Source organism: Odocoileus virginianus, chromosome 6, assembly GCF_023699985.2.
Source record: "Odocoileus virginianus isolate 20LAN1187 ecotype Illinois chromosome 6, Ovbor_1.2, whole genome shotgun sequence".
Taxonomy (NCBI): Eukaryota; Metazoa; Chordata; class Mammalia; order Artiodactyla; family Cervidae; genus Odocoileus; species Odocoileus virginianus.
The window spans coordinates 256,750-279,986 of record NC_069679.1 but is presented as its reverse complement, the minus strand read 5'-3'; the positions used below and the strand labels follow the sequence as shown (position 1 = coordinate 279,986).

General features: G+C 44.8%; 1 protein-coding gene across 2 annotated transcripts in view; it reads left to right on the top strand.

Moving 5' to 3' along the window:
- Window positions 1-22,584, top strand: part of GCNT4 (glucosaminyl (N-acetyl) transferase 4) — a 28,070-nt gene extending 5,486 nt beyond the window's left edge. For both annotated transcript variants that reach the window (XM_020880900.2, XM_070468554.1), the window contains exon 2: window positions 18,404-22,584. In XM_020880900.2, the coding sequence (XP_020736559.2) occupies window positions 18,405-19,769 (1,365 nt within the window). In that variant the 5' untranslated portion in view covers window position 18,404 and the 3' untranslated portion in view covers window positions 19,770-22,584. The remainder of the gene's footprint in view (window positions 1-18,403) is intronic.
- Window positions 22,585-23,237: the final 653 nt, after the last annotated feature.

Genomic DNA, 23,237 nt, shown 5'->3' with positions numbered 1-23,237 from the left:
TCCCCACGCCCGCACATTCCTTCTGCGGGGCAACAAGGAGGGCTGTCTGCCAGCCATCGGCTTCCCAGGTTCTCCCTCCTTCAGCCCTTCCAGCCACAGCCTGCCCTACTCTCAGGCAGAAGCAGAGAGATGTCGAAGCTGATGGGTTGGGAGAGAGAAGTGGAGTGACATGCAAGGTAGGCACGAAGTCAGTCGCAAAGGCTGGATCATGGAAAAACGCTGCTAGAGGGACGTGGGGATTGTGGAGCTGGAAGAAGGGATGTGGAACCAGAGGGGAGATGCTAAGGAAAAGCGAAAATGTGAAAGTCACTCAGTCATGTCTGACTCTGCGACCCTGGACTGTATGTAGCCCACCGGGTTCCTCTGTCCATGGAATTCTCCAGGCAAGAATACTAGAGTGGGTAGCCATTCATTTCTCCTGGGGATCTTCCCAACCCAGGGCTCAAACCTCGGTCTGCCACATTGCAGGCAGATTCTTTACTGTCTGAGCCGCCAGGGAAGCCCTCACATAAGAAGAACACCACAGCGAAAGAATCCCTAAAGAAAAGAAACTTTTCCAAATGCTAGCTAGTGCCTTGCCTTTTCTGGGAGTTTATCTCTAAACAACAAAATTTAAATGTAACAAAATCACTGGGATTCCTCAAATCCTATTGTCAAGTCTTCCAGAACCTCACTCGTTTTTTCTCTGTGTATTTATTCTGCCAGACAGCTTAGTCTCTAGTTGCATCTCTCCAGAATCTAACACCATGCCTGCCTGGGACGTAGTAGACACACAGTAAATATTTGCTGGATGGATGGGCAGCCAGTGAAGGGGGATAGAAATAGGATATATAAAAATAAAGACGTGTAAAATATGAACACAAGTGAAAGCAAAGACATGAACTAGTATTTGTTCACTCATGTCCATAGCAGCAGCATTCATAGTAGCCAAAAGGTAGAAGCAATGCAGGTGTCCGTAAACAGACACTTTCCACACATGGAAAAACAAAATGTGGTTTTGTACATCCGAGGAAATACTATACAGCCTTAAAAGGAAGGAAATTTTCACATGCTCTATAATGTGAGTGAACCTTGAAGACTTGGTGTTAAGTGAGAGAAACCAGCTATGAAGTGACATATTGCACGATTCCTCTAAAACAAGGTTCTTAGAGTAGTCTACCTCATAGGAAGATGAGCTAGAGTGGCGGTTGCCAGGGGCCATGGAGAGCGGAGTGTTTAGTGTTTGATGGACACAGAGTTTCACTTCGGGAGGATGGTAAGTTCTGCAGATGAGTACTGGTGATGGTTGTACAACAGTGTGAATGCACTTAATGCCACTGAACCACAGCAAACGAAGCAACTGACAGAGAATTAATCTCAAATATATACAAGCAGCTCATGCAGCTCAATACCAGAAAAATAAATGACCCAATCAAAAAATGGGCCAAAGAACTAAACAGACATTTCTCCAAAAAAGACATACAGATGGCTAACAAACACATGAAAAGATGCTCAACATCACTCATTATCAGAGAAATGCAAATCAAAACCACAATGAGGTACCATCTCATGCTGGTCAGAATGGCTGCTATCCAAAAGTCTACAAGCAATAAATGCTGGAGAGGGTGTGGAGAAAAGGGAACCCTCTTACACTGTTGGTGGGAATGCAAACTAGTACAGCCACTATGGAAAACAGTGTGGAGATTTCTTAAAAAACTGGAAATAGAACTGCCATATGACCCAGCAATCCCACTCCTGGGCATACACACCGAGGAAACCAGATCTGAAAGAGACACGTGCACCCCAATGTTCATCACAGCACTGTTTATAATAGCCAGGACATGGAAGCAGCCTAGATGCCCATCAGCAGATGAATGGATAAGAAAGCTATGGTACATATACACCATGGAATATTACTCAGCCATTAAAAAGAATGCATTTGAATCAGTTCTAATGAGGTAGATGAAACTGGAGCCCATTATACAGAGTGAAGTAAGTCAGAAAGAAAAACACCAATACAGTATACTAATGTATATGTATGGAATTTAGAAAGATGGTAACGATGACCCTATATGCGAGACAGCAAAAGAGACACAGATGTAAAGAACAGATTTTTTGGATTCTGTGGGAGAAGGTGAGGGTGGGATGATTTGGGAGAATAGCATTAAAGCATGTATATTACCATATGTGAAATAGATTGCCAGTCCAAGTTCAGTGCATGAAACAGGGCACTTAAAGCTGGTCCACTGGGACAACCCAGAGGGGTGGGATGGGGAGGGAGGTGGGAGGGGGCTCAGGATGGGGGACACAGGTACACCCATGGCTGGCTCATGTCAACGTATGGCAACAACCACTACAGTATTGTAAAGTAATTAGCCTCCAATTTAATTTTTAAAAAAGAAAAGAAACATGTGGATAGAGAACAGACTTATGGACATGGGGAGAGGGGAGGAGAGGGTGAGGTGTATGGAGGGAGTAACATGGAAACTTACATGACCATGTGTAAAACAGACAGCCGACAGGAACTTGCTGTGTGGCTCAGGAAACCCAAACAGGGGCTCTGTATCAACCTAGAGGGGTGGGATGGGGAGGAGATGGGAGAGCGGGGATATAGGTATACCTATGGCTAATTCACGGAGAAGGCAATGGCACCCCACTCCAGTACTCTTGCCTGGAACACGACTGAGCGACTTCACCTTCATTTTTCACTTTCATGCATTGGAGAAGGAAATGGCAGCCCACTCCTGTGTTCTTGCCTGGAGAATCCCAGGGACGGGGGAGCCTGGTGGGCTGCTGTCTGTGGGGTCACACAGAGTCGGGCACGACTGATGCGACTTAGCAGTAGCAGCAGCATGGCTAATTCATGCTGATGTTTGACAGAAAACAGCAAAATTCCGTAAAGCAATTATTTTTCAACTAAAAATGAATTTTTTTAAAAGAGAAAAAAAATGGTTAAAATTTTAACCATGAATCCATCCACGTCCATCTACCTCTCCAGCCAGCCAGCCGCCCATTTTTCCATCCATCTGTCCAGCCACTCACCCACCCATGACCTCACCAGCATTTGTGGGGCAGCTTTTCTAGGATAGGCTAAGGAACAAAACTTTTTAACATTACTGATTTTTTTAATGGTTTTCTCAAATGGCACCCATTGGCTTTTCCTGCCGAAATATATACCAGTTCATGAGCAGAGTTAGTCACTACCATGTTCATGGGAGTGAGTACCCCTGACCCTCTTTCACAGATGAGGAGGCAGAGTTCTAAAGAGATTAGTGACCTCTTGTCAGTGCAGTTGGGACTTCAATTCAGAAACCTTGGCTTTAAATTCCAAACCTTAATGCTATACACAAATAAAGCAGGAGGGTGAGATGGAGGCAGCTGAGGGTCTGGCAGGGAAGAGAGGAAGGGAGCATGCAAGAGGTGGAGGGAAGAACCACTACACACACTTCACCCTCCGTGTTGCTGATCCTCTGTTTCTTGACATACAACAAGCTTGTTGCAAAACATGCTCCCAAGAAGGCAGCCAACCTGCAAGGTGACCTTCAGAGATCCCAGAGGGGTGTGCTGTAAGCCGAAGAGAGCTCACGGGAGGCCTGGGAGCAGACTGCTCCGTGCATGCCAGTATCAGGGTTAAATTGGTCACTCAGAGAGTTTGCTCTTCTTCAGAGGTTTATCTAAAGCCACCGTTTGCCTCTAAATCCAAAAGGATGAGAGTTTCAGCCTCATGTGAGACACATTTGTGCTAGCCTATATATAGGATTATACTGTTGTTCAAGTGGACACTTTAACGTGGTTTCAATTTAAGCTTTATTTGAGTGTGTGTGTGAAGCATTACCATTTTCATATGTTCTTTCAGAGTTGCATCTTTGCAAATTTGCTTACACATATACAGGCTTATTTTTCTAACATAATAAAGCTGTAGAGTGGGTGGTTGCTGCTGGTTGCATGGTTTGAGGATTGGGGGCTGAGGTTGCTAGTATTCTCTTGGCCTGTTCACGGTCCCAAGGTGGTTTCTACAACACGAGCCATCGTGTCAGAATCCCAAGCAGAAAAGTGGATGAACGGGGAGAGAAAGCCACGCTGGCATACCATCTGCCTGAATCAGGTTCATCTGAAGAGCCTTCGCAGATACCCCACGCTGTATTTCACTGACTACTCCTCTGCAGCGGAGGCTGGGGGAAAGTCTTTTAGAGGGGTATGGTTCTGCTGTCACCAATAGAGATTCTCTTCGTAAAGGAGGGTGGATGTTGGGAGGCGATTGCTATCTTTACCGGAGCTATACCTGTTAATACAGTCCTTCCCTACCAGATCTGTTTCTGAATTTCATCCCACTGAACTCTGTCTATTCTGGCCACACTGTTTCAGTGATTATAACATTATAATCCACTTGGAGATCTGAAGAGTCTGATTTCTACTTTTGCATTCTGTTGAATTGGCATATAAATTTGCTGAGATACTTAGTTTTTAACTAAATAACCTTTAAAATTTTTATTATATTAGTCATAAGTAAAACCTCCATGTTTAGACCTGTTATCTTAATTAAAACCATTACTAAAGAATATAACCAAAAAGAAACATTCACAGATGTAAAGAACAGACTATGGTTACCAGGAGAGAGAGGGAAGGGGGAAGCGCCAGATATGGGTAGAGGATTAAGAGGTAAAAGCTACTACGTATAAAATAAATAAACTACATGGGTATATTGTACAACACATGGAATATAGCCAATATTTTATAATAAGTACAGATAGATTATAACCTTTGAAAATTGTGAATCACTGTTTTGTACACGTGAAACTTAACATTATAAATCAACTATACCTCAGTAAAAATAAAAATAATAATAAAAACTGTTGCTACAATGCCTCCTTTAGGAGATGCCAGCTGGAGAATTTCCTGAAGTCATTTCTAGATTTGACTTTGGGTAAGACATTTTGGGCTTCCCTTGTAGCTCTGTTGGTAAAGAATCCGCCTACAATGCAGGAGACCCGGATTTGATTCCTGGGTCGGGAAAATCCCCTGGAGAAGGAAATGGCAACCCACTCCAGTATTCTTGCCTGGAAAATCTCATGGACTGTAGCCTGCCAGGCTCCTCGTTCATGGAATTATAAGAGTCGGACATGACTAAGCAACTAAACCACCACCACCAAGACATTTTACACAAAACCTCTGCTTTTGAAATTACTGTTTTGGCAGAATTTTCCTGAGCCCTGCCAATTTTATTTGCTCCATCCCTTTAAGATCCTGGATATTAACTTTATAGTGTCTCTGTGCACACAAGTTCTCGGGACAATACGGATCTTGACTCGATCATGACAGCTGGACAGTGTTGCCAGCCTAGAATTTTTTGGTGAAAGTGCAGAAGCATATTGAAATCTCCGGCTCGGCTCCCCACCACATTGGCGGAGCATAGAAGACAAACAAAGGAGCCTTTCTGATGATTTAAAACTGTGTGTGTTTAATCCATTCAAGAAGGGCATGGCCTGGCCTTAAGCCATTTCTGCTGTCTGTAACCTTGATTCACACCTGCGGGCCCCATGCTGTCTCTGGGATGTACTTATGAGCACTGGAGAGTCTACTTTAAATGCACATGTGGAAATCAGAGTTACTGTACCTCTTCAGTTGCTGCATAAGCTTTGAGGAATTAATTTTGGCCAGTGTGAAACAGAGAGTTAGCCATATAGTACCAAAGAAGTGCTTCCAGAAATTTCTGGAGTGGGATGGACCCCAGGGACATGCTGGACAGAGAAAGTTCTTTTTTCTTTCTAGCACACTAAACATGCATTTGTTCATTTAAAGGAGTTAAATGTTTTCCAATTAAGGTTTTCCTCTTTATAGAAAAAGAAGCCAAAATAAAGCCACATTTTTAAGTTAGAACACAAAGCATAAACTATGTATTGGTTTGTATTGGGCCAGCTAAGTATGAAACGCAGAGATGAAAAGAACTAGAGAAAAGAATGTAACTTTGCTGTTTAAACTTGGGAGATAGATTAAGTACATCAGTAAACATCTTTTTTGTAACCTTTATATCTACAAAGAAGGAAATATTTGATTTAAGCTGTTGCCATCAGAGCTAAAATATGACAGCATAGGAATTTTTGAACCAACTCTCAAGGGGGTCCCCAGCCCCAATCTTTTTTTTTCTTTCTTTCTTCCTATGGAAAAACCCAGTGTTTTGCAACATAATGAGGGGCACAAATTGTTGCAAAATAAGAACTTTTCACCCAGTAGGATCATTACTGGTCCTTTCAACTTCCTACTGCTGCTGCTAAATCACTTCAATCGGGTCCGACTCCATGTGACTCCATAGACGGCAGCCCACCAGGCTCTGCTATCCCTGGGATTCTCCAGGCAAGAACACTGGAGTGGGTTGCCATTGCCTTCTCCAGTGCATGAAAGTGAAAAGTGAAAGTGAAGTCTCTCAGTCGTGTCCAACTCATACGACCCCATGGACTGCACCAAAGACTTCTTGAGTCATAAAGCTTTGCCCAGCAGGATACACAGTCGGCTTTTGAGGTTTGCCCTGTGGACCAGATGAAACGAAGCCCAGAATCCTTGGCTGTCTCCTGGTTGGTGTGACTATAAACAGCTGGCTGAGTTCCGTCTCCTGGTTGGTGTGACTATAAACAGCTTGGCTGAGTTCCGTCTCCTGGTTGGTGTGACTATAAACAGCTGGCTGAGTTCCGTCTCCTGGTTGGTGTGACTATAAACAGCTTGGCTGAGTTCCGTCTCTTAGTTGGTGTGACTATAAACAGCTGGCTGAGTTCTGTCTCCTGGTTGGTGTGACTATAAACAGCTTGGCTGAGTTCTGTCTCCTAGTTGGTGTGACTGTAAACAGCTGGCTGAGTTCCGTCTCCTGGTTGGTGTGACTATAAACAGCTTGGCTGAGTTCCATCTCCTGGTTGGTGTGACCATAAACAGCTGGCTGAGTTCTGTCTCCTGGTTGGTGTGACTATAAACAGCTGGCTGAGTTCCGTCTCCTGGTTGGTGTGACTATAAACAGCTTGGCTGAGTTCTGTCTCCTAGTTGGTGTGACTGTAAACAGCTGGCTGAGTTCCGTCTCCTGGTTGGTGTGACCATAAACAGCTGGCTGAGTTCCGTCTCCTGGTTGGTGTGACTATAAACAGCTTGGCTGAGTTCTGTCTCCTAGTTGGTGTGACTATAAACAGCTTGGCTGAGTTCCATCTCCTGGTTGGTGTGACCATAAACAGCTGGCTGAGTTCTGTCTCCTGGTTGGTGTGACTATAAACAGCTGGCTGAGTTCCGTCTCCTGGTTGGTGTGACCATAAACAGCTGGCTGAGTTCCGTCTCCTGGTTGGTGTGACTATAAACAGCTGGCTGAGTTCCGTCTCCTGGTTGGTGTGACCATAAACAGCTGGCTGAGTTCCGTCTCCTGGTTGGTGTGACTATAAACAGCTGGCTGAGTTCCGTCTCCTGGTTGGTGTGACTATAAACAGCTGGCTGAGTTCCGCACTTTTTTGCTCCATTGCTGCAAGCCCAGATTTCTGATGACCTTGAGGGTCGGACGTGAGGTAAATACATCCTGAGGCGGGTTGCTCGTTTCCCATGTGACCTTAAATGACCCTATAAATCTCTCCCAAGCTTGAGAGGAGCCAGCCAAGTTGCTATTTGGAAGAATTACAATGTAGAGAGGTGTTTCACAGACTGAGAGTCCCGTCCAGCATTTTTATTCAGGCCTCTGTTCTCACATCTTGTGGGTTAAGTAAACCTTCATTTAGGAAAAGCTGTGACCCTAGTCTTTGTACTCATCAACAGAAGCCTGCTACCTGTAGAGGAAGCGGTCAGTTGTGCATTTTCCCCGGGGACCCTGACCACGTCCCCTTTGGATGGAGGGCATCTCATCGCCCCGTGAGACAGTTTTAACTGAACGGACAATCGGAGCAGCTGAGCCAGGGGAGGCCCTGTTCGAGGGTATGTTTTATATACTCACATTGCTGCAGCTTTCTCAGGACTGCTTTGTTACGTGGCTCCTGGAGATGGCTTTGCTTGCCAGGGATCCTAGAGGGAGTCGCTGCAGTTTTGTACTGTCTAGAGAATCGCCCTAAAGATAGTGAACTCGGGGAAAGTTTATAGCTATTTCAATGCATAGAGTTACAGAAACAGTTCAGCTGGTTGTAACCACACAGAAGTAGTTCTGTTGGCTCTCCTTGGGTGTCTTTGAAAGGAATTCTTTGGTTCTTGTTCTTTCAAAAGATATAGAGCAGACGTGGGGGAAAATTCTAAATTTTAAAATTTTAAATTTAACCAGAGTAAATTCTTCTACCTTTCAAAATCCAAGATAGGTGTATGTCTTCAAGAACAATATACATCAGGCATTAACAAAAAGATAATGTTTTCAGGAAGTGAAAAGCAAATAATAATTGAATGTCAGAATGAAGAGAATAATGAATGTACTATTTTAGAAATATAATGTATATACTATTTTATAAAACTGGGAAAGAGTAAATATGCTGGTTTCCCAAGAAATCATCCATCTTGTAAAGGTCCTAGTACCTGACTTCTGCATACCACAGTTCTCTTCCCATAGTTATTTCACATGCATGGTGATATAAGACATTCATAACAGCATTGTTGGGGTGCAAAACCATTATCCTGCTCAACACTTGGGAAATAAAAACTTACCCAAGATTAGATGAAGGCTTTCCCAGGTGGCGCTGCCTGTCAATGCAGGAGACGCAAGAGATACAGGAAGAGCCTTTGGAGAAGGAAATGGCAACCCACTCCAGTATGCTTGCCTGGAAAATTCCATGGACAGAAGAGCCTGGTGGGCTACAATCCATGGGGTTGCAAAGAGTCAGACACGACTGAGCTTGCATGTGTGTGCAGATAAGATTAAATGACTTCAGCAGGGTCAATGGAGGCATCTTGGTGGCAGAGCCCAGGTGGGACGTGGCTCTTCTGACTTTGTCCTGCTGGGCAGCACTCTGGGCCAGGTAGGCGTGTACTCGGGGCAGCCGGTAGAGTAAAAATAAGGCTTGTCCCAGAGACAGACATAAATAAGTAAATTTAACTGCTGCTGTGATGAGGGTGGGATTCCCTGGTGACTCAGAGGGCGAAGAGTCTGCCTCCAATGCGGGATGAGTGTTGAGAGGCAAACAGGAGTATGACATTCAGGAAAGAGATTCGAGAAGGGTGATTAGTGAAGACCAGAGGGAAGAATATTTCTCTTACAACTTGAGGGATATGGAAGGGCCAGTCAAGCCAGTGTTCAGGAAAAATGATCTCAGCGTGAGGATAGCAAGTGAAGAGGTCCTGAGGTGGTGTTCTAGGAACTTGTAGAGAGGCTGGAATTGCTTACAGCTTAACGAGTGATTAAAAGAGACTGAATAAAATGAAGCTGGTTGGAGAGGAAGGCAGGGGCAGGAACTGGCTGGCCTTCTGGCCCTGGAAAGGACTTCTGATTTCACTTCTAAGTGCAATGAAATGCAAATGAAGGTGGCGTAGGTGTGGGGAGTGGGGTCAGGCTGGGCGTGTGCTCTGACTGATGGTTTTAAAAGATATTTTTGACTGCAGTGTAGAGAGTGGGTTAGAGGGAAATGGGGGCGAGTAAGGAGGTTACCTCACATACAGGCAAAAGGTGGTGCTGGCCTGGACTAGGGTGGCTCCTGCAGAGTGGAAAGGGATGGGTGGATTCCCCGACCTTTTAGTTGTAGAATCAACAGGGTTCTTCTACTGCCAGGAGGCTGAATGGCAGGCTTGCTTTACAGATACTAGTGTAGGCTCTGAAATCAGCCACAGGTGAAAATCCTGGCCCTTCCACATCCTAGCTCTTCATCTTCTGCAGCTCAGTTCCCTAATCGGAAAACTGGAGACGATAGTACCTCCCCCACAGGTTTATTGGCTGGAATTCCTAAGATACTGTAAATGGTACTGACGCTCAGCATGGACCATTAGACAGATGGGCCTGTGTGCGCTGATGCGGGCAGAACGGCCTCAGCTAAGGGGCTGGTGGAGCCAGATGGACCTGGGGCCTTCTGCGGGACCTGGGTGGGGGTGGCAGACGGCCCCTCTGCCCCGTCCCTTGGAGAGAAGCAGCTGGAAATACCAAGGCACGTGTGGGGGGAAGTTGAGGGGTGAGTCAGCATCCGATGACAACGAGGCCTGTGCTTCCTCACTTAGACAAGGAGGAGTTTGGACTCAGATCGCCGCTGAAGTCCTTGGCAGCTTTAGATTTTGCTTCTAAGCTTCTACAGGAATTATGGGATAATTAATTCAGCTCTGGTGGGAAAGGCCCCGGAAAGTCAATTCTATTGTTTCAGTGTTTCTCCCTGTAGAAAAGTATGCTGACCTCAGTTAGAAATCCTTTATTTTCTAACAGTTCACAGACCAAGTTTACAATAGGACTCATTCCTACTATATTTTGAAATAAACAGCTACGACAGTGCCGGTAGAGTGAGGTTTCTTATTAAAAAGTAAGCCAAGGGAGGGGGCGAGGGGATAAATCGGGATCGACATGTACACACTAGTATATAAAAAATAGATAACTAATAAGGACCTACGGTATAGCCCAGGGATCTCCAGTCAGCACCCTGCAATGACCTATATGTAGAATCTAAAAAAGAGTGGACATATCTACATATATAATGGGTTCACTTTGCTGTAGGGCAGAAGCTAACACAACACTGAAAATCAACTATCCTCCATTAAGAATTAATTTTTAAAAAACTAAAAAAAAAAAAAGAGTGTGTTTTTACAGCAACAGAACAAGCCAAAACAGGCCTGTTTCCCAAAAGCAGTCTGGATGGGTACACTGTCCACAGAGCCCCATGGCCAGGTGGTGGATTACTGGTCAGCTTCGTTTTCTTCCTTGGACTATTCTGACTTTCTGATTTAAAAAAATAGGGGGAAAAGGAAGTTTACTTTTACAGTGACTGGAAAACCTTTTCTTCCTGCTCTGGAGACCACAGCCTCCTGTTACCCGAGGCCCGTCTGTCCTCCGTCTATATTGCGCTGCCTTGCTGGCGCAGTCCTGGTTCTTCCCCTCTTTTGCCCGGGCGGGTCTTCGTTGCTGTGCGGGGTGTCTCTCGTTGCAGCAAGCAGGGGCTGCTCTCCAGTTGGAGTGCACGGGCTGCTCCCCGCAGCGGCGTCTCTTGGGAGCACGCGCTCTGGGGCACGGGCGCTCCAGGAGCTGCAGCGGGAGGGTTCAGTACTCAGGGCTCCCGGGCTCTGGAGCACCGGCTCAGCTGCTCCTGGGCATGTGGGATCCTCCCAGATGAGGGATCAAACCTGTCTCCTGGCGTGGCGGGTGAATTCTTTACCCCTGAGCCCCCAGGGAAGCCCCAGCCACACTGTGCTTACTGTTTGCCTGCTCAGTCTGGTGATTACTTGCCTTTTGCAATTGTCCTTTTGACTGCAAGGAGAGCCAACCAGTCCGTCCTAAAGGAAATCAGTCCTGAGTGTTCAATGGAAGGACTGATGCTGAAGCTGAAACTCCAGTACTTTGGCCACCTGATGTGAAGAACTGACTCATTGGAAAAGACCCTGATGCTGGGAAAGATTGAAGGCAGGAGGAGAAGGGGACGACAGAGGATGAGATGGCTGGATGGCATCACTAACTGGATGGACATGAGTTTGAGTAAGCTCCGGGAGTTGGTGACGGACAGGGAAGCCTGGCGTGCTGCAGTCCATGAGGTTGCAAAGAGTCAGACATGACTGAGTGACGGCCCCGAACTGACTGCAATCATCCTTCTAGAACAATGAAGATGTAAGGTCATCCGAGCAAAAAACTGGCCTTCCTGCTCCTTTGCTGACTTCGGGTGCTCTGGGGGCACTGAAGAAATGCATCTAGGCTGTGCTGTCCCCCCACTCGTGGTCTTACTCCAAAACTCTCCGTGGGTTTGATGCTGAGCATGTCATCAAGGGGAGAATGAGTGGCTTTGTTGAAATCAGAGCTCTGCAGTAGAAGCACAGTATTTTTTTTTAGTGAGCTCATCTTTATATTAGTGTTTTTAAGTAATTCCTCTCTGGAAGAAAGAAAACTCTGAAATTCCTACATCAATAAACTCTTCAAATCTTATTTTTTACACTGACATATAGTGATTGAAACTTTAAAAATTTATAGGAGGCCTTCCCAAGTGGCACTAGTGGTAAAGTATCCACGTGCCAGGGCAGGAGATGCAGGAGATAAAGGTTTGGTCCCTGGGTCAGGAAGATGCCCTGGAGTAGGAAATGGCAACTTGCTCTGGTATGCTTGCCTGGAATATTCCACGGTCAGAGGAGCCTTGTGGGCTGTAGTCCATGCGGTCACAGAGCCAGCCGTGACTGAATGACTGAGCACAGAGGATATATCCTCTATGTAGAGAGAAACTGCACCCAGAAAATGTTCTAAAATAGTGAGTGATCCTCAGAGAACCCAATTTTTAACACTGGTCACTACAAGAACAAGTGAGTCAGTGAATAGTCAGTGACAGGACGCAAGAGTAACTGATGGCAGAATTTCTCGGGGTGAGCCCGCTTTCTTCTCCTTTCTTAGGTTCCGTTGACTGAACCATGGACTGATCTCTTCATCGGCATGTAGGTTGACTCCAGCCCCTGGCTGCAGGAACGGAACTTGCTCATCAGCCAGCATTCCTCCAGGCTAATTCTCCGTTTAAACAAGCCCTTAAACTGGGTGGAAGGTCTCCGGACCTCAAACATGGTTCGATGTTCACTGCTGTTCCAACTTTAAGACAGATAAGACATAGTAATGAGAAATTTTAACCGAAATTTTAACTGTTGTGAAAAATATTTTTTATTTATGTTCCAAAAAACAGTATTGCCTACAGGGTTTGTCCCTGCAGCAAAACTGTCTTGGGTTCAAGTTCCAGCTGAAGCACTTTTCAGCTCTTTATGTCACTGTTCAGTCGCTCAGTCGTGTCTGACTCTGCGACCCCATGGACTGCAGCACGCCAGGCCTCCCTGTCCATCACCAACTCCCAGAGACTAGTCAAGCTCATGTCCATTGAGTCGGTGATGCCATCCAACCATCTCATCCTCTGTTGTCCCCTTCTCCTCCTGCCTTCAATCTTTCCCAGCATCAGGGTCTTTTCCAGTGAGTCAGTTCTTCCCATCGGGTGGCCAGAGTATTGGAGCTTCAGCATCAGTCCTTCCAGTGAATATTCAGGACTGATCTCCTTTAGGATGGACTGGTTTGATCTCCTTGCAGTCCAAGGGACTCTCAAGAGTCTTCTACAACACCACAGTTCAAAATCATCACTTCTTCAGTACTAGCTCTTTATAACCTTGGGAAATTTCTTAATCTCCATGTGCCTCAGTTTCCCGTCGTGTTAAAGGGATAGAGGTAGCATCTCCCTGGTTGATCCGTGGAGGAAACTGTTGCTAAATGTGGAGTACCTAGTCTTTCCTGAGTGGTTCAACATTAATAATCATGGTATTGTTAAATTAGTAAAGACCATTACATGAAAGCATTCAGGCATTGATTCTAAAGTATTGAACTTATGTCAACACTTTGGGGTAAAATGGGAGACAGATTGAAAAACATCCCAATAAGCCATAGGTCTGGGCAGGATCTTTAAAGAAGTCATAGAGCAGTGGTAGTAACAGGAGGAAGGAGGTTGGGGGACTGAGGAGGAGATGATGAGGCTGAGGGGGAGCCACAGCGGTGTTAACTGGGGAGCCAGGATCTGGACTGGGCCAAAGCTCCGTGCATTCGATCCGTTTAGGGAGTTACTGTCATTTACATCCTTTTCTGATGGGGCAGAGGGGTGGCGGGTAGGGGGCTCGCCCCGGGGCCCACACGGGGCCCCCCACAGGCTGAAGCCTGGCTGTACCGCCAGGACCACGTGTGCCCGCCTCTCCTCCCGCTCAGCCTGGAGCAGGAACCTAACTCTCAGCCGTTCTATTCTTCCTCCTGCCTTTCCACCTCCTCGTGTGGTCAGAAGAGTGAAGGTCATTTCCTTCACATTGTCTGCCTATAATTACCTAGTGGATTCTTTTCTTTAAAATAAAAAAAACCAATCAGGACATCCTGTGTGATGCACTGGGGAAAAATCCAAGATTCAATCTTCCTGGGGAGCTGGGCGCTGGGAAAGAGAAGACCTGGGACGTGTTCCGGGGGCCTCTGCGGGGACTCCTTTCACCCGGGCTCCTGAACCCTCACAGCCCAGGGAGCAGGGAGCCTTTCCAGTCCCCAGTTTGAGACTCAAGAGGGTCTCAGGAGGGTCGCTCATTCAGTCTTAAAGCTACTGCCACTCCAGGATTTTAGCCTGGGTCCAGGTGCCCCGAGCCCTCCCATCTGCTTTCTCTCCACCCCGCCCCACCCCCATCCCTGCGCTCCTGGGAAGGTGTGCGGTGTGCAGGGGGGGGCAGGCGGGGAGGGAGGTGGGTTGCAGCGGCCAGCTCACCTGCAACATGCATGGAGGGCCCCCCATTCTCGTGCCCAAGCTAGACCCCATTCACCGTTTTCCTTCCCTGGTTACTTCCCGTCCCCCTTCCTGCGCCTGTGAGGAGGCAGGTACTGCAGTGACAGCCCTGGGCTAAACTGCCGGTGAAGGAGAGGTCACCGCAGCGCTGCTCAGGGCTGTGGCCGTCTAACCCCGAAGGCGGTTACAAGCACTTGGCTGGGATGTGCGGTGCTGGGCCTGCTGTCTCCTTTCAGGCTGTGAACGGTGCCTGGGAGGGCAGGGGGAGAGAAGCTGGTTTGGGAGGAATGCTTTATTCGTCGCCCCTGTTGGGGTGTTACTGAATTATCCGGGCAGAACTCGTTTGATGCAGCGGTCAGCCTTTGTTGCCATTTCCTCCTGCGTCACCATGAGGCATTTGCACCCGTGTGGTGCTAACTCCCCAGCACGTCAGCTTCCTCACCTGCCTGGCTGGGTAGGAAGGAATTATTTGTAATATGATTATAAGACTACGTCAAGGCAGAGACACAGCCGCCTGCTCTCTGCCCATGAGCCATTCAGCGGAAAAGAGCAGACGGGTGCTTGTCGAGGGGGCATGGCTGTGCTGGTTCCTAGGACAGTCTGAGCTGAGCCCGAGGCCGGGGCTGCCCGGAGGGAGGGTCGCGGGGCACCTGGGCAGGAGAGGCGGCGGGCACACGGAGGGAAGCCCTACGGGAGCGCCCTGGATCCTCGGTCTGAGCTTCGCCAACCAGGGAGGAGAGTTCGTTCTAAAGGAAGACAGGGAGGGAATCGGGGCAGCCCAGAAGCTTGCTTTCTGGCTCCTCATATGCCAGGCATTTTTAAGAAGGAGAGCTTACCCTCCAGGGTTGCCTTTAACATCAGGGGAAGCAATGAGCCTTCCAGTTCTGTCCTGTCCTGAGTCCATGTGAAGCCCCTTCACCTGCTCACTACGGCCAAAAATGCCTTTGAAAGCCCTCCCTTTCCCAGGTTAGAAGGAACAAGGGGTGGAGGTTCAAGTCCTTTGATCAGAAAGAGCTTTTATCAGACGGCTCTGGGGAGAGTCAGCAGGTTATCCCCCTGGGCGCTGAAGCCTTTGCTTTTACGTAAGTGTGAGGATGATGGTCAGCAAAGATGTTGTCTGGGCCTGGTAACTGGGAAGGAGAAGAAAGGATGAATTTGAGGGGTATTTGTGAGATGGTATACCCGAAATGGAAGAGTCAAGAGGCTCTTACGTTTCAAGCTTGAGTCACTGAATGGATAAATTGAGACGGAAAACACAGGAGAGGAAGGTGTCACGTTCACTTACGGACTCATTGAGATGGAGTCCCATGGGCTGTCTAAGTGGAGATGTCTATCAAGCAGTTGGATGTTCATGTCAGAAGCTTGGGCAAGAGGTGGAGGCTGAAGATAAAGACGCTGGCAATGTATACATGGAAGGTGAAATCCTGAAAGCAAGGGAGAGTGTTCGGGAGAAGAGCAGTAAGTTGAGAATAGGACCCGAGGAAAACTCAGAGGAGAGCCTGAGGTGTGGCAGGAGAACACAGTCTCTGCAGGGCACTTCACCGTTGATAAATAAGGTGTCATTCTTCAAAGGGAGGCATTCAAGTGAAGGTGAATCAGAGTATGTCATTCCTACAAGAGCTTTTTCAATTAATCTATTTAAAAGAAATCTACGAAAATAAATCGGGTTCAAATGTCTTGCTGTTTCTTTCTAAGGAAATTAGGTTCAATGATGATGTCCTTGTTTACGGTTTATTGAGATGTATAAGGAAATTCTATATGGGCTCCTCAGACCTCCCCAGTTCTCAGTATTTGGACCTGCTAGGAGCACTGCTAGGAGCTTGGCCAGCCTTGCTGTCCTCAAGCCTTGGGGTAATACTTTGTGGATTTGCCCATTTCCTGCTGCTCCCCAAATAAGTACATGTAATGCCTGCCCACTGGGTAACCCATTTTTATCTGATAAAGCAATATAATCATTTTTTAAAGATGTTCATCTATTTGGGTACAGTAATATAATCATTTTTAACATTCAAATAGTCCAAAAGGCTATCTGGTGAAAAATAAATCACCTCTTCCCCAGGCCCCAGATTCTTAGTCCTTATGAAGATATTGGCCTTCAGCTGCCTGCTTTTGTCAATAAAGTTTTATTGGCACACAGCCATTCATACACAGTCACGTCCAGTATATCTGGCTGCTTTTCCACTATAGTGGCAGCGTTGAGCAGCTGTGACGGAGAACGAAAAAGCTTACTGACGTGTGCTGTTTGTGTGTAGGCTGCTGGGTGTATAGAGTCCTTTTCTGGACACACATATGAGCTCATTCTACACTGTTTTCTGCATGGTCCTATTTCTGTTTCACAGTCTGTGGTGTGGACTGTCCCACAGAGGCACCCGCATGTTCGTCGCAGGTTGGGTGTGATTAATCACTGCCCTGTAGGACGTCTTAATGGTTTTCAGTTTTTAGCCTGAACTGCAGGGAACCTACACACACATGAACTGTTCTGGATGAGTACATAAAACTGACAGATTCAGCCAAACTGGCCCCCGACCACCTACTCTCAATGAGTCAAGATTCTTTTCATTTTAAGGGCTAAATTGCTAATCCCTGTGAGGAAATGGGAGCTAACAAAATAAGGGAAATGTGCAAGTTTACCAAATTTGTGTAATCTGAATAAAATTTTACAATGTCTAATATTTACTATAGCCTCCTTTGGGGTCTGCCCACTGCTCTTATTTCTGAAGGTGAGTGTCTTAGTCTACACAGGCAGCTATAATAAAATACCACAGACTGGGTGGCTTATAAACAACAGACATGTACTTCTCACAGTTCTAGAGGCTGGGATGTCCAGAATCAAGACTCCAGCAGACTGCATGCCTGATAAGAGCTTGCTTCTTAGCTCATAGACAACAATCTTCCCACGGTTTTCCTCACATGATGGAAGGGGCAAGGAAGTTAGCTGTCTGGGGTCTCTTTTATAAGAGCACCTATCCTATGTGTTTGGACTTCACCCTCAAGACCTAAAAAGTTCCCCCAAAGCCCCACCTCCTGATACAATCAACTTAAATTGGCGATTAGGTTTCAACTTAAAATTTTGGGGAGGATGCAGACATTCAGTTTATAGCAGTGGAGTTCACTGGGCTTTCCCCATTTGACTTCAGATCTAGATCTCATCAGAATCTGAAGGTAAAATCAAGAAGGATATTCCTTTTAGCCTCAGATGGGTCATTTACATTTTCAGTGACCTCTTTGTTGTTATTCACTCTCTCAGTCGTGTCCAACTCTTTGTGACCCCGTGAATTGCATGCAGTACTCCAGACTTCCCTGTCCTTCACCATCTCCCAGAGTTTGCTCAAAGTAATGTCCATTGAGTCGGTGATGCCATTCAACCACCTCCTCCTCTGTTGTCCCCTTCTCCTCCCCCCTTCAATCTTTCCCAGCATCAGGGTCTTTTCCAATGAGTCAGCTCTTCGCATCAGGTGGCCAAAGTTTTGGAGCTTCAGCTTCAGCATCAGTCCTTCCAATGAATATTCAGGACTGATTTCCTTTAGAATGGACTGGTTGGATTTCCTTGCTTTGATCTCCTTGAGAATCCAACGGATTCTCAAGAGTCTTCTCCAGCACCATAGCTCAAAAGCATCAATTCTTTGGTGCTCAAATTCTTTGTGATCAAACTCTCACATCTGTATATGACTACTAAAAAATCCAGTTTTCTAGACCTCTGTCCAAACCACAGCAATCCTTCTGCAAATATAGGCTCAGCAGAAAATCAGACAATTAAGATACTTAGTACCTATATTTAAGGAGTTAACATTATTTTTCATTCTAATATTTGGTAATCAATATCTCTCAAAATTAGATATCTAACAGAGAATAGGACAAAATACAACTGTTGTACATATTTCCATTTCCTTATTTCTGGATTCTTTAAAGGGCAAGAACACTTACTTAAATTGCCTCTGGGCCCAGCATTCGGCCTAGTGTGGTAGGCAGCTAGTGGATGTTGGTTGAACTGAACTAATTTTCTCATCCTATTTCAACTGAATTGTTTCTTTGTTCTCTTCCAGAATGAAGACATTCAAATGTTGTTTTAAATATCACCTACAACAGAAAGTTTTCATCCTGTTTCTAACCCTATGGCTGTTCTCCTTGTTGAAGCTCCTGAATGTTAAACGGTTCCTCTTCCCTGAACGGGGCATTTACTTGGTTGAGTTCTCTGTAAGCACCTCACCTTTTGTAAGGAACAGATACACCCATGTCAAGAATGAAATCGGATATGAGATTAACTGCTCGGGTGTCTATGAACAGGAGCCTTTGGAAATTGGCAAGAGTCTGGAAATAAGAAAAAGAACTATCATTGACTTGGATGATGATGATGTTGTGGCAATTACCAGTGATTGTGAGATTTATCAGGCCCTACGAAGCTACGATGCAAAGCTTGTTTCAGAGGAGGAGAAAAGCTTCCCAATAGCCTATTCTTTGGTGGTTCACAAAGATGCAATTATGGTTGAAAGGCTAATCCTTGCTATATACAACCAGCACAATATTTATTGCATCCATTATGACCAAAAATCATCAGATACCTTCAAAGTTGCCATGAACAATTTAGCTAAGTGCTTCTCCAATATTTTCATTGCTTCCAAATTAGAGACTGTGCAGTACGCACACATTTCCAGACTCCAGGCTGATTTAAATTGCTTGTCAGACCTTCTCAAGTCTTCAGTTCAGTGGAAATATGTTATCAACCTGTGTGGGCAGGATTTTCCTTTGAAGTCAAACTTCGAATTAGTGTCAGAGTTGAAGAAACTCAATGGATCAAACATGTTAGAGACAGTGAAACCCCCTAGCACTAAGGTGGAAAGATTCACTTATCACCATGAGCTCAGACAGGCACCTTATGAATATGTGAAACTACCGATGAGGACAAACATTTCCAAGGAAGCACCCCCTCATAACATCGAGATATTTGTTGGCAGTGCTTATTTTGTGTTAAGTCGAGCATTCATTAAGTATATTTTCAACAACTCCTTTGTTGAAGACTTTTTTGCCTGGTCTAAAGATACATACTCACCTGATGAGCACTTTTGGGCTACCTTAATTCGGGTACCAGGAATCCCCGGGGAGATTTCTAGGACAGCCCAGGATGTGTCTGACCTACAGAGTAAGACCCGTCTGGTCAAATGGAATTATCTAGAAGGTCTTTTCTATCCCAGTTGTACTGGCTCTCACCTCCGAAGTGTGTGTATCTATGGAACAGCGGAACTAAGGTGGCTTATGAAATATGGACATTGGTTTGCTAATAAATTTGATTCTAAGGTGGACCCTGTCTTGATTAAATGCTTGGCAGAAAAGCTTGAAGAACAGCAAAGAAAGTGGATCACACTGTCTTCAGAAAAGTTATTTAAAGCCAAACCTTCCATAAGCACCTCATGATAAAATTGTAATGGAAATAAGGTTAAGATGGAATTGCATGCTATACCATGGCCAGTACCATTTGAAAGGTGTCTACAATTCCATGAACAAGGGAAAGTGACCTGGCCTTTGGTGACAGTCTGCAATGGGTTGGGCGTTTTTATGTTTGTTTTCACTTGTAATCTCACTAAGCTAAGTGGGAGATTTTAAACAGTCAGTAATCTGATATGTGCTGAGTTTCTGCTGTATACCAGGCACTTTTAAAAAAACATATAGGAATTAAATCCAAGTTGTCACGAGTCACAGTTACCCCAGTCACACAGCTATCTTCATATCTTAGGTTCTCCACGTAATAATCAGGTTCCAGCTCCTTAGACACCTCTCAACCATTAGAATGTTAGACTGTACTACCTCAGAAGAACTCAAAGAATTGTTCTGTTTCCTACTTGCCAAAGTGTAACTTACCTTGTGGTACCTTGTTCATTGAGTGCAGGGTCCGAGACTGATGGCCGGACATTTCTAGTGTGTGTGTTGGGAAGGTGGTGGGGGTGCCTGGGGAGGGGCGGGTGCTGCTGAGGGGGAGTGAGGGATCTGCATGACTTTTCCATCACATTTCACAATGATGTCGTGAATGGCCTTCTATTTTAATTCAGCCGTTTCTTTAAAACATTTACTGATTAAAATTTAAAACTGATTAACAGTTCAGTGTCACTCTCCAGAACCTTGAACCTAAGTCTTTCAGTATCAGTATATGTAAGTTGTTTTTTTTTTTTCTACAGTGCAATAGGTATAATTTTGTTTTGTGAAACTGTCAATCACTGAATTTTTTTCAAAGGGTTATATGAAATAAGCCAGCTTTCTAAATTAACTATTAGTCATTTAAAATGTGTTCTTTTCCAACAACTATCAAGTAGAGTTCAAACGTAAAATTATCAAAGCTCTAAGTTTATTGCAGTGTTCTCAGCTTTGATCCAAGAGAGAAAAAGCTAATTTTCTTAAGGACATAGCAAGAAAATTCACTAATAATATGTTCTGAAAAGTACACCTTAGAAAACTACCAAAATGAGTCAAAATATACATGTATTTTCCTGTAATTACTGTGCTGGAGGTGAAATGAGACAGGAGTGGGGGTCCTCAGAACAGGTTATAATATTTTTATGTCTACTGGGAAATCATGAAACTCATGTAAGAATTTCTTGGTGATCGTATGTTTCAATGTCAGCCTCAGTAGCTACATAAAGATATGGTAATCCAGGCTAGTATGAGACAGTTCGGAAGACTGAAGTATTTAAATGTGTTTTTAAATCTCTGTGTTCTACATGTGAGATGCCTTTTGGTTGCTTCAAAGTTTATGATACTGTCTGCCAAGTGGCACCACTTCTGTCTCCCTTTCTTTTTCTCATGAACTCATTTATATTCTCTTTTTTTCCCTGCCTCCTTCAAATGACCAGTTTGTCCATGTGTGTGACTGTGACAAGCTTATCGCTTTGATCTCCAGGAGCCTCAGTTTTCTTGTCTATAAAGGGAACACGTGGATGTGTCCTGTCTGCCTCACAGATTTGTGTGTGAGGGTATCAAATGCAATTGTGTATGAAGTGGCTTGAAGATGGGGACAAGTTATTGAAATATCAGCAAGCAGTCTTACTGTGAGAGATCCCAACCCCATTGTGATACTTAACCATTCACCTTTTCTGAAAAACCTTCCAAATACACAAAGAAGGCACAATCTTCAAGGCAACTTCTGTAACTGCGTCCAGTTATGAAGAAACCCCTGTCCTGACATCTGGGGTCCTTTTCAAGCCAGTAGGATTAGGAAATTGGCACAGTGGTTTAAATCAGGAGTAGGGGTAGAAATACTTTTTCTACCATTCAGGCTTAAAAACACAAAACCCTGCTGAAATATTTTTTATGCCTTTGGTCATCAGAATAATGTAAATGATGAGAAATAAATCCTGACCTCCTGGTCCAATGTCTTGTCTCCTGGTGAGAAATGATCCTGTCCTTTGTTTAGTGGGAAGTTTTTCAGATGTTAGTCACTTTAACGCCATATTCAAGCGAAACATGGCGCCGTGAAGAGGTGACTGTGCCTTGTCCCCTTGGACACACTTCTCAGGATTCCGTTCCTGACAGTTTGCCTGTTGTTTCGGGGAGCTTGTCAGATCACTTTCTCTTGCCTTGGGAATCCCACAGATTCCTGCATGCCTTCAAACCTCCTTCAGACCTGATTCTCCCCTGAAATTTTTTAGTATGGTTCTCTCTAGTCTGGAGAATGTTTAGCAATCTGTGTTTTATAATAATTCTTTGCATAGTATTTATTGACACTAGATTCTATGTTATTTGATGATGAGACCATTACCTTGGAGTTTGTAAATTATATCAGATAATATTAATAGTGAAAGAGCCACCCAAATATGTCTATGTTATGTGAATAATCTACTGTAATTTAAAAACCAGTGTTGCTGCTATTCTTAATGTTTAGGTTATTTTAATTGAAATACATGTAATGTTTAAATTTAGGGAATTAAATTTGAAGATTTCTCTTGCCTCCCAGAATGTGAATATTATGCATAAGTATATATATTTTTGACATATTGTGGAGAAAACAAAATGACAATCTTATCATGAGAATGTAAAGTGAAGGATGATGGAATGAGTTTTGATTTTTGTTAACATTTTGATCAATGTGTCTCAATCTCCAACTTTTTTTCCCACATTTCTTGAAAGACATGTTCCCATTATATGAGTTTTAAATAGATTGGTGTTTCATTTTTGTATTACGCTGTTACTAGATGTTAATTCTCTAGTACTGTTAAATAAAATGTGCCTCCAAAACCAAGCCCTTGGAATCTCTGATGTTTCCTTTTTCTGGTTGTACTGGTTCCCCACACTCTTTCAGTTGATGACACTTGCCCACTATTTGAAGAGCAGTTAATTTCACTTCAGAGTCAAAATTTAAAAATCAGTGTGTGTATTATATACGGAATATAGGCACACAAACTTGAATTTAATTTGGCAAAGTTTCAAAGAATGTTCCAGAATTTCTCTTAATTCTCCTTCAGGTTAGTTTCTCCTCTCAGATTAACTATGTAGAGAAATATTCTTGCTTGCTTACTTTATGGAAGTTTGTTCTTAATAGAGTAGGTTGAGCCTTTTCTCTTTCATTCCTCAGTCCCTGGAAAAGCAGCCCTTCCTCTCTGCACCAGGATGCCTCCCTGGCTGTGAGCCCCGTGGGTGTGAGGCTGGGGGACTCTGGATGAGTTTCTCTCTGTCCTGGGTAACACCATCTTTGCAGCTCTACTAAACTGAGGAGCATTTGGCATCAGTGTTTCCCCCACCTCCACGCCTGCTCTGAAGATCCTCCTGGCCAGTTAGTTTTCTTCTAGCACCCTTTCTAAAGCTGCAAGAGTCACCATCCTCCCTAACTAACAAGGAGTATGCATGTCACACTCGCAAATCACAATCCATCTCGACGAATTAGGCTAATTTAGG